General features: G+C 33.9%; 1 protein-coding gene across 1 annotated transcript in view; it reads right to left on the bottom strand.

The window, feature by feature from the left end:
* MALRD1 (MAM and LDL receptor class A domain containing 1) overlaps positions 1-12,702 on the bottom strand; it is an 879,021-nt gene that overhangs the window by 412,555 nt on the left and 453,764 nt on the right. Inside the window, exons 29-30 of the mRNA XM_074195229.1 lie at positions 11,959-12,204; positions 9,856-10,013 (exon numbers count right to left, since the gene is read on the bottom strand). Of these exons, the coding sequence (XP_074051330.1) occupies positions 9,856-10,013; positions 11,959-12,204 (404 nt within the window). The remainder of the gene's footprint in view (positions 1-9,855; positions 10,014-11,958; positions 12,205-12,702) is intronic.

Here is a 12,702-nt window from a genome sequence, read left to right as displayed (position 1 = left end):
TAAGGCAAAAGATATGTTTATAATTAAAAATAATTTATCCAACATAATTCTGGATTTGTAGTGGATCAAAAATACGCAAATAAATGTTAATTAAAGCCTTCTAAATATTTTGGATGAAGAGATGTGAATTTAAAAGAAAATTTAAAATGCAAAGGTGAGGTTATAGATATAAATATACGATAAAATATACATATAATATAAACATAAACATAAGCAGCAATTAGAAATTACTTTGTAAAGATGAAGCATCGTCATTCTAATTGTGAATTTGAAGTTAAGGGGAAGCACAAATTCAAATAATCCCTGAGAAATGTCAAATCTGCATTGGTCATAGGAGTCAAATAAAATGGGAGTGATTTATTTAAGATTTGATGATCCTAAAAGAAAAAAGGGAATGAAAAGGGAAAAGAGAACAGCAGAGAAGGAAAGAGATGGAATGAATCTCATAATTCAAAAGCAAAAGTAGCCATCTACACAAATGAGGAGGGAATAATGAGAATAGTCTTGAAGCTGCTATAAGTGGCTGTGGTGTAATTACTTAATCTCTTTGGTGCTCAATTTCCTCAGATAGACAATGAAGTCATTGAGTTGGATCATCTTTCAAATCCTTGCTCTATCCAAAATTCCGAAAGGTATTTAAGGAAAAATAAGACACCAAAAGAGACAAAATATTGCTTTTCAGCAGTACTAGAGTGTTTCAATGAGGAGTGATATTTAACCAAATGTATTTGTTGTTCCTGTTAGTGGAACAGGACTGCCATGTCCTGTCCTGTCCTATATCACATGGATTTTTTTATGGGAACTAAAAACAAGATAGGTTTGAATTTCTTCCACATTCCCAAAGTAAAAAGTCAGGCTGATTATTTAAAATTAATTAGAATTTCTTTTACAGGGAAGAATCTAGTAATAGCCTAAAGCTCTTCAGGTAGCTGCTGTTAGCAATTGTCACTAATTCAAAAAGTTGCACAAAACATATATTAAGTACCTTTTGTTTCAAAATGGTACTGGAAAAAATCATTTTAAAAACAATTTGTCCAGTACAATGAAAGCATCATGGTTCTCCCAATCCCACTTGTTCATATGATTAAATGTTTTACCCATATATTATAGATGGGATTCTTATTCAAATTCAGGTTGCACTAGATGACTCATCTCATAATTTCCCTTCAAATTCATAGTCTTTAATTAGATTTGCAATCACTTCAATAATAATAATAATGATAATTATGATGATAATAATAATAATAATTAATAATGTTTGTCCTTCATTTTTGAGGAAGACCACATTAGGGAAGTGATGACATGACAACCTCATGAATTGGATTTGACTGGGGGCAGGGCATTGTGCTAAGTCACCAGTCTCATTTTCTCCTCAAGAACCATCTGGGTTCAGTGGTGAGATATGAGTCCAGATGACCGGAGATGACCCTGAATACAAGGCAATTAGGGTAAAGAAACTTGCCCAAGGTCCTACACCTATTGAGTGTCAAGAGACTGGATTCAAACTCCCATCCTTCTGATTCTAAGATGAAAGGGGAGATATTATCCCAAAGGTACATAGAGGAAGCATTTTTGTGTTTGTTCTTATTACTACTTCAAACTAAATATCCATTTGAGAACTCAGAAAAGAATACATCATGATAAGAATTCTATGTCAAGTACACAAGGGAAGACAAGATAGAGAAAAGGAAATGTAAGATATTTGTCCTTTCCCATGACACACGAGACCTGCCACTCACAGCTGGGATGGGCACTAAAGGATGGGATAGCCTAAAGAGTATCATGGAGATGAAAAATCAGCAGGGTACTGATCAGGATAACTAGAGAATAAAGCGGTCCACTGATACAGAATAATTTTTGAAGGAAACATAAGACTCTACCCTATATCTCACCACCATTCCAAAATCAGTTTTAATCAAGGATTGAAATGAAATATTATATTATATTATAACAACAACAACAACAACAACAACAACAGAAGTGGACCATCCAGGCTGGATTTTTAAGTGCAACACGTAGGGTAGCAGTGAAATAACCATTCTAGAATGAATGCTGGAAAGAAGATGTGATGGCTAAATATGTGCAAGACCTGTCTAGCTTACATGAAATACTTATCAAAACATCATGTTTCTATTATTGTTTCCTCCTATTTGAGATAAACATACAAGTGCAGAGTAAACATTATACATTACAATATTATATATATATGTAATATTATAAAATTGGCTATTTAACTAGATGTATTTTTGTAATTAAATAAATGAATATCAAAGTAAACTTATACTTATTCAAATTTCTGATATTCTTTTAGCATTCAACTGTTTCTCACCAATTGTCTGTATCTAAAAGGTAATAATTGTTTCAATTATTCTCTTTTCAAAAGAACCAGGGACACCTAGGGAGTACAGTGGCTAGAGAGTACTGACCCTGAAGTCGGGAGAACCTGAGTTGAGAAGAAGGAAGAAAGAAGGGAGGAAGGTTATATTACAAGAGTATGGACAATTGTGGCAATTGATATTTCATTTTCCACTTATGCTTTTCTTGTAGATGTCATGGCAAAAAATCACTTACTGAGATTTCACATTTCTTTGGAGAGACTTTACAATTGTCCTCAGGCTTATTCCAACTACCTTAGTTTTATCCAAAAAAAAGAGACCTCACAATCAAAAGGAATTAAACAATTCTTATAATCCTAATACCCCCTAGGATCAAATATAAAATTCTCTGTTTGGGGTGGGGGGGTGGCTAGGTGGCAGTGGATAAAGCACTAGCCCTGGAGTCAGAAGTACCTGCGTTCAAATCCAGTCTCAGACATTTGATAATTACCTAGCTGTGTAGCCTTGGACAAGCCACTTAACCCCATTTGCCTTGAAAAAACCTTAAAAAATAATTCTCTGTTTGGCACATTATGCTATTCATAATCTGGTCATGTTTTCTTATTGCAATTTTATGCTTTATTCCCATCTGTGTTTTGTACAATTCAATAACCTTAGCAAACCTGCTGTCTCTTATAATCCCCCTATTCTATGTCTTTCAATTTGCTGACCCCCATACCTGGAATATTCTTTGTCCTTATATCTGTCTTAAGTTTCCTGACTTCCTTTAAAAACTTTTTTAAAAGTCCAAATCCTACCAACTGTAGGAGATTTTTTCATGCAACTTAGCCCTTATCATCTGCCATATTCTTTTTTCTTAAAAAATAACAGATATTAAAGATACTTTTGCTGCATAATTTATGTAAGTTTATTTGAGACTGTAATTTTTGTTTATATGAAGTTCAACATTAAACAATTTTATTCATTTTTTAAACAGTATTTTTATATTTTCTCAATTATATGTTAAGGCAATTTTTGATATTCATTTTTAAAAAGTTCTAAATTTTGTCCCTTCCTTCCTAAAATTGTAAGCAGTTTTATATAGATCATAGATGTGCTACAACTCAAAACACATTTTCATATTAGTCACACTTTTGAGCAAAAGAAAAATACCACAAAAAATATAAAGTAAAAAAAGTATGTATTTATATGAATTCAGGGTACATCAGTTCTTTATCAAAATGTAGGTAGCATTTTCGTTAATGATTCATTTGCATTTGTTTCAGATTTTTGTGTTGCTGAGAAGAACTGAATCAGTCTTCAATGATTATCACACAATGTTGCTGATACTGTGTATAATATTTTCCTGGTTCTGCTCATTTCACTTTTCATCATTTGGCACAAGTCTTTCCAGATTTTTTTCTGAAACCTGCCTGTTCATCATTTCCTAATTCACAGTTGATTTTTAAAAATTGAATTGTAAGACTTTACATGTCTGTTATATCTAAATTTGGCACATTGTTCTAGTATATTAATTTTCTTTTAATCTAGTCATTATCAAGCATCTTAGTTATCTCTGTAACCAGTTTTGTATTATCTGTTTTGATAAAAGTGCTTTCTGTGCCTCACACATGCTGCGAATAAAAATTTTGGACAAGACAGTACCTTGGAAAGAGACCAAAATTGTGGTTCTGTTAATTATCTAGGCCATTGGTGTCTTTACCCAAATCATTCTAGTTCTTTCTCATGGCTTGGTCCATTATAGCTCTCAACCCAAACCTTACTTCGTCATTGAGTTCTGATGACTCAGAAAGAGTATAAATAGAAATTGTTTCTGTTTGGCCAGAAACCCTGAGGGCCTTCCTCTCCCAGGTTGATTTTTTATTGTTTTTATTAAGAAAAGAAGGCATTCTTTGCCTCATTTCTCACTTAATCTTAATCACTGAATAGGCATGGCCTCAGACAAACTGAGAACTGGAAAGATCTTAAAAAAAAAAGCAAAGACTTCCAACTGCATCTGGGACAACCTCCAGTCATTCTGATTTATATCTTGCCATGGGACCCAACTGTCTCCAGAGAAGAAAGTGAGACTAGTAACTGCCCAACCTTGCCTCACTTAAATCAATTCACTAGCAAGTCATGGCATCACCTCTGTGGTGAAGGTCCACTTTGAGAACAAAGGACAAACAACACAGTTGTACAATAGTATTCCATTATATATTCCATTATACCACAGCTTATTCAGGAATTGCCTCAGTTTTCATTATTTTGATGCCATGAAAAGGGTTGCTATAAATATTTTTAAATGTATGTTACTTTATTTTTTTAATTATGTCTTTAAGATACAGACCTAGTTGTGATATTGCTGGATCAAAGGTATTGAGTTTGGTTGACCTCAGGGTATAATTTCAAAATTTTCTCTGGATTGGTTAGATCTGTTCCCAACTCTACCAGCAGTTCATTAATGCCCTAATTTTCAAACATCCTCTACACATTTATTATTTTCGGTTTTTTAAGCCCATCTAATAGGTATGAGAGGTAGTACTTCAGAGTTGTTTCAATTTTCATTTCTCTAATTAAAAGTGGTTTAGAATATTTCTTCCTATTCCTGTAGACAACATTGATTTCTTCATCTTAAAACTGCCTGCTCATATAGCTTGACAATTTATCAATTGGGCAATGCCTTGTATTCTTATGAATCTGAGTCAATTTTCTATATATTTGGGATATGGACTTTTATCAGAGACACTTGCTATAAAGATTTTTTTCCCCAGTATGCTCCTTTTTCTTCTAATCTTGCTTGCATTATGACTGTTTGTACAAAAGTTTTTTTTTAATTCAATACAATAAAAATTATCTATTTTACATTTTGTATTCTATCTCTTATTTGGTTACAAATCTGTAACTCACTTAACTTCTCCTCTAAGAATTTGGATGCTATTCTAATTGGTGCATATATCTTTAATATTGAAACTAATTCATTTTTATGGTACATTTTAGCATTACCTCTTTTAATTAGATCTATTTTTGTTTTTGCTTTGTCTGAGATCAGTATTACTACCTTTTTTTGATTTCAGATGAAGCATAATAGATTCTGCTACAGACTATTACCTTTATTCTTTCTATGTCTCTCTGATTCAAGTGTGTTTTTAGAAAATGGCATATTGGGACTTCTAGGATGGAGCCAAGATGGTGGCATGAAGTTAGCATTCTCCGGGAGCTTTTCTCTACCTAAAGTTAAATGAAGTTTCTACACTTACCCACCAAAAAAGAAAAAAAAATATAAACAAGGTTCAAACTGTAGACATCATGGAGGATCTTCAGTGAGAGTCTGATTTTTTTAAGAGGAAAAGGGAAGTAAAAAACAGCTAGATGGGAGAACTGGAAAGCCAGCAGGAGGCTTTTGGTCACAGTGCATTCCAGGTCCTGGAAGTTAGAATTGCAAGTCAGCAAGGAGGGTGCCAAATCCAAACAAGATATGAACCCTGAGAACACTGGGGAAAAAGACAGGACTGGATTGGGAACAAATCACTGCATAGGTAGAAACTGGACAAAAGGCAGTAAACAAACCTCTCTTGGGCTACATAATCAACATCTTGGCAAGCAATAAGCTGTGGAGCAGACCCCAGTCCCAGCACAAAAAAAAAAACAACTTGGGATCTATACTCCCTATAACCTAAAAGTATAGCTCAAACACTAAAAATGAGCAAAAAACTAAGAGAGCTAACCATAGAAAACTACTGGGCATATAGAGATGATAAAAATGCCACTTCAGAAAAAGAAAGTAGTTGACAAACTACCAAAACAGAAGTCTCAAATGAGTCTATGAATTAGAATCAAATCCAAAACTTCATAGAAGAGATTTAAAAAGAATCCAAAAACCAAAGAAAAGAGGAAGAAGAAAAGTGGAAAAAAAGAAGAAAATTATGAAAAATTGACCAAAAGAAGTAACTCCTTTAAAAATAAAAATAACCAACTAGAAAAAAATCCAACTTTAAAAAAAATAAAATCTACCAACTGGAAAACGAATGCCACTCATCAAAACTCATATTGATTAATTGGAAAGAGAATGCAGCTCATCAAAAAATAAAATTAACCAATTGAAAAAGGAAATACAGAAGCTCATTGAAGAAAATAAAATCCTAAAAAAAATATAATTGGAAAATAGAAACCAATGGATTTATGGGACACCAAGATTCCATAAAACAAGAAAATTGAAGAAAACATGAACTATTTTGGGAAAAACAAATGACCTAGAAAATAGAACTAGAAGAGATAACTTATGAATTATTGGTCCCAGAAAGCCTAGATCAAAAAAAGAACCTGAAAGCAGTGTAAACACTAACAGAATGCCTTCTAAGGGGGGTGAGGGGAGGGAAACAAGAATGGAGGAAATGGGGGTAAAATTGTAAAACCCAAAATAAATAAAATAAAATCTTTCTCTAAAAAAAGAACCTGAAAAAAAATCTTTCATGAAATTATAAGGGAAAACTGCCCAAATCTGCTGAATCAAGAATACAATATAGCTATGGAAAAAATATTTCTCCAGAAAGAGATCCCAGGATAAAAACCCCATAGCTAAATTCCAAAATTCTCAAATAAAGATGACAGTAATGCAAGAAGTAAAAGAAGCAATTTTAATAAAAAATAAAAAAAAGGAAGAACAATCAGAATTACACAGGCTTATCACTTTAATATTGAATGATCAGAAAACCTGAAATACAGTATTTCAGAGGGCAAAGGATCTTGGATTATAACCAAGAATTTACTACTTCGCAAAATTCAGCATATTCTGTTGGGGAATAAATGAGTTCACTGAAATAGAAAAATTGCAAAATTTCCTGTTAAAAAGAACATAAAACAGAGCATTTGATCTTTGAATATCGGACAAGATCTCAATATACAACCCTTCCAGGGAAGAGGAAATAACATACTTAAATAATCCCATTTCAGAAAAAGAAATTGAAGAAATCATCACTAAGCTCCCTAAGAAAAAGTCTCCAGATTAAGATGTTGTTTAACTCCATCTTTTTGCTGTTTCTGTTGTTCCAGAATTGTTTTGGGTTGCTATTTTATAATTGTTTGGAGGTAAGTATGGTATTTTACTGTTTTCTCTGTGATTTTGACTCCTATAAGGTCAAATTATTTATTTTCCACATATAACATATTCCAGCCTTTCTGATAAGCATTTTACAAATATTAATTCATTTGATCTTCAGAATAAGCTTGAGAGATAGGGACTGTTATGATTTCAATTTTAAGAATGAGGGAACTGAGAGAGACTATCACAGACACTCAGAAAGTTTCTGGGTCTAGATTTGATCTTATGTCTTATTTACTCTAGGGCCAATTCTCTATTTTCTTAACCACTGAGTAGTACCTGTCACATTTATGTTTGTTATTACCTTTCATGCACTCTGCATGTATCTTGAATGTACCTACTGTTTTACATGTAGTCTCCCCCATTAAAATGTGAGTTCAAGGACCATTTTGGAGGAATTTTTCACCTTGTGGGTTCCATTATAATGATGAAATCTCACATGGCACTTAGATACACATAAAGAAGAAATTAAAATATTTCCATGAGGATCTTATCCTCTACACTGGCATTGCCTTACATCTTTCACCACAAATTATATCCTTTTAGTAAAGTTGGTTGCATTTATGATTGTATTGCTCTGGTTTTAAAGTATGACAGTAAACATAGTCACTTTCCTCCAACAGTCAAATGGATCTCTGATGGTTTAGTTAAAACACAGATTTGGTTAGCATTAGCTCTTTAGAGTTGTCAAATTGTTTGTTATTCAGATCAGACACTTTCAAAAAGTGCCAGAGCTTGGTGTCTGCCAGGTTTTCTGGGTAATACAATAGCAGCAGCCAGTAAAGCATCTTTGAAAAGTACATATTCCTGGAATTTCAGCTAGAGACCAGGAACATCCACATGTAGCAAGCACACGAGAACACACACACACACACACACACACACACACACACACACACACATACAAACAGACACATACACTTTACAGTTTTGGTAAACACAACTCTATGTTAATTCCATCTATCCCTACTAAAATAAAGTAATATGAAGTATAAATATTGTGCCTTCTCTTTGTTATTTTTCTCAGAAGAATTTTTTCCTTTCCAAGTCTGAATCAGATTCCCAGAAGAAAAAAAATCAGTTCTCAGTAAAAATATATTAGTATGTAGAATTTTCCCTAAAAATTGGAATAAAGGAATAAATCTTTGCTAATTTTGCAAATTCCTTTGTACTATGAATGCTTATAATCTTAATGCCTAATATCAATTCCTTTAATTAAATAATCAAAAATGATTAACTGGATGCACTTATTCTTTGGGAGAAAAACCACATACTGAGAAATTAAAATATATGAATGATTTTGATTACAATAGGATGATGATGATGATGATGAAGTAGCTAACATTAAAATAGCCCTTTAATATTTACTAAGCAACTTACATATAATATTTTATTTGACCCTACTATTTTCCCCATTTCATACCACCAATAAGACCAATTGTTGATTTTTTTGTCACCACTGCATCATTAAGAAAAAGAATCCTTGGAAGGAATGGCAGGGATATTCTGGTCCTGCTTCCAGTCCAGGTCCCAGACTCATTATTCAGAAGAGCAATTCCTGTTGAAATGGGCAACCCTCACTTCAAGCAAGTCTTTCTATGTGAAAAAGCAAGGTACTCCAATGGAGAGACAGGAGGTGATATGTGCTTGGCAAATTGAACTACCAAACCCCACCTTAAGTACCATCTCATCACTCACCCTGATGAGTATAGTCCTATTCCCTGAACTCAAGAAGCCTGGCAATAAGAGGCTTCAGAAAAGCAAGTGTTGACATTAGAGTTCTTGGCACTGTGAAATGGCTTAATATAAGCCATGGATATAGTTTAATCAGAGGAAATAGTATTAAATAAGATTAATAACCATCTGGTCTGCTGCTAAACTCTAGCCACCATTAGGGCTTCTCATCTGACTTGTACCTGAAATCTTCTTTCTATGTTATCTCCTTTTAGATACCCAGGGCTTTGCATATAATATGTCCTTAATGAGTGAATTCTTCATACAGATGGTGGGGGATGAGTCTGAGAGAGAATAAATGATGTGCCCAGAAGCACATTAATAAATTTCTATGATGGGATTATACTTATGTTCTTCATGATTCCTTAGTTTAGCATGCTATTCAGAATATTCCTTAGCTAAATTCTACACAGATAAAGTTGCCTACATTGAAAGGTGAAGGAAACATGGCTTTGTATCTGGATTCTGGGTGCCTATTTGGGGAATTTAACTCAAAGTCACAGAATTTTCTCCTTTCTCCACTTTCCTCCAACAGTCATCCATCCTTCACAAGAAATACTGACCACAAGTATCAGTTATAGTCAAGAGAACTTTCTCAAGCAAAAAATATTCCTCCCTTTCTGTTTTTTCAACCCCCTCCCACATAGTGCTATCTCTAAGACAGCTCAGGAAACACACAAAAATATTAGAAGGTTGGAACCATACCTTAACAAGAATCTGAATGGATCCTGTAGCTTTTGTGGATATGAAATACCAGAAAGTCAAGGTACAGGTTGCACTGGATTCTTGCCATTGATAACTCTTCAAATGGGCTTTTTCTCCTCTCAAGCCTGTTGGAGTAGCCTCCAGATATAAGAAGTGCCCTGAGAACAAGGAGCAAAGTCAGTTATGATGAGAATATTGAGGCTACTATTTGAGGTGTCCATTCTTCATTAGTGCCTTTAATTAAATTTCATAGGCTTTAAACTGCCAAACACATTTCCATTTAAAACAGAAAGCAAACCTAACATCAGAGCCATCACCTCATTTAACAAACAATTTTCAACAGACTATGCTTTAGAAATGTACTCTGCTATACTTACTGGGAGCATTAATTGATCTGAGGGGTCTATTTATGCCACCAATTCAATCCAGCAGCTATAGGACAATTTAATCAACTCGGAAAATCTCTATGAGCCTTCCTCATCCAAAAAGGATCTGAGTTTATGAAAGTAGTTCACGCCAACTCTGCTCTATTTTTTAAAATTACCCCATTGCAATGCATGGCTGTTCACTAGGTGCTCTATGTTCATGAAAGAGAATGGACAGCCTTTGTGAAACAGATGTGGTATACGTCTTCACCATGATTAAATGCAATCAAATCACTATGTGAGATATAAACAATCAAACAGAGCCAGCTTTCACATTTCATCATGTGTTGACTGTACAAGTAAGAGAGCTGGCATTCTCATATCCATAATTGCAACATAAGTAACACATGGTCACCCAAACAGCGATAAGCAAATTGCTTCAGCTTTGTATTTGCATCCAAGATGTGAATCTGGGGCAGTGTGAATCTTTGTAGAATACTTTTTTTTTTTAACATTTCTCTGGCTCAAGTACAAGGATGAATCTGAATTTACCAGAAGAAATTAGCCTGTTAGGCTCCCTTCATATTGTAATTCAACAAACATTTATTAGCTGCCTGCTATATGTTAGAGACAAAAAAATGGAGAGAAATGAAATGAAAACCTTGATCTTAAAGAGCTTATATGCTGTCTTTCACATAGATCTCGGAACTTTGGGCATATGGACATATGATTTAATTAATATTAAATTCCTTTCATCTTTGTTCACCTGAAATTTTCCTCTTGGGCCAATTTCTATGAGCATCATTGGATCAGACAATGAGAAACAGAAGGATCCTCAGAGATCATCAGGTCTAGTTCCTTCATTTGAGAAAGAAGTAAATTGAGAGTGAGGTAAGTTAAGAGACCTGTCTAAGGTCATATAGGTAGTAAATGACAAAGCTGGGATTTAAATGCTTTTCCCAAATCTCTTTCCTGATTCAGTAAAAAAAAAAAATGTTCTTTGACAACAACTGTTAAAATGGAGTTTTCCAGCACTGCAGCTCTGATGAACTCATTTTATATATATATATATATATATATATATATATATATATATATATATATATATATATATATATCTTTTAAGTTTCCAACATACATATAGATATATAGATATATAGATATAGATATATGATCTCATTTGATTCTCACTATGAAGTAAGTAGAGCTGATCAAGCATTTTTGTTCTGCAGATGGAGAGACATTATTAGGTCTGAAAAGTTAATTCAATTCCTATATGTCAGATTGTTTAAGAGTGACAGAGTCACTAGTTTGCCCTGCTTTTCTCAAACTATAGGACTTTGGGCAAGTCATAATTTCTCCAAGCCTCAGTTTCCTCATATGTCCATTAGGAGTTTGGACTAGATGACCTCAAGTATTTCTCAGGAGCTCTAAATCTATGCTTCCATGAGTCTCTCAACTTGAATTTGAACATATTTCTTGTATTTCCAAATAAAAATCATGTAGTTAACATTATGTCATTTGAAAGAGTCAATTTATGGAGCTTTCTATTCTCTCATCTAAAGGCATTATAGCAATTGCAATTAATATTAGATTTTGATTACTTGTTAAATATTACTTTTATGTGCCATACACTATAATTACGTCTCTAGAGCTCTCCAGCTCCCTCTCAGGAAAGGCAATGTGTGATGAGTATGGTGAATGTGATTAGGTTCCCAATAATGAGGTGAAGACTTACCAGTTACATTTCCAAGTGTGTGGTCTCTGGGAGGGCTCAGAAGCAGAGGGGAGCCAACTCCCAGAACCCAGTCAAAGTTGTCAGCCAGGGAATTTTGCCAACCACAGATGCCATCTTCAAAGGTGCAGGAGGTTCCACAATCATTTTCATCAGTATTATCTCCACAGTCATTTACAAAATTGCAGCTCTGTTCTGGTTGGAAACACTTGCCATTCTGACATGCCCTATAGCCATATGGGCAGGAATCTGAAAGCAGAAGAATGAGGTAGGCACTGATGATTCATACTCTTCTAATCCAGCAAGAGCTTTAGAAAGCTACAGCGAAAATAATTATCTCTATTTAAAAAAGGGGTGGAAAGTGGTCCAAAGCACTTTTACTAAATACTCTCAAAGCAAAAGAAATTTCATTCTCTTTTCATTTTGCTAATTTTGTATAAAATATAAACATAGTGTATATCAATTTCTCCCCTTCAAAGCCTTTAAGGAAAAATTCTATCTAAGTACTCTACCCAGCTTAGTAATGTTTTCTAATCTCGCTTAATTACTGGCATTTCCCTTCTGTGAATTATGGAAATTAGACCATTTTAATTTAAGTAGTGTTAAAATTAGTTGTGGAGAGACAGTGCAAGAATAAACATTTTTAAGGTTTTGGTTACAGAGTTTGGTTTTCTCAAAGAGACAGTAAACAAAAAAAACATCTTCCAGAGGACTATTATTGCCCTCTTTTCACATTATTTCTTGTGG

Source organism: Macrotis lagotis, chromosome 7 (assembly GCF_037893015.1).
Source record: "Macrotis lagotis isolate mMagLag1 chromosome 7, bilby.v1.9.chrom.fasta, whole genome shotgun sequence".
Taxonomy (NCBI): Eukaryota; Metazoa; Chordata; class Mammalia; order Peramelemorphia; family Peramelidae; genus Macrotis; species Macrotis lagotis.
The sequence above is the reverse complement of the archived record's forward strand: the minus strand, read 5'-3'. Positions and strand labels throughout refer to the sequence as shown.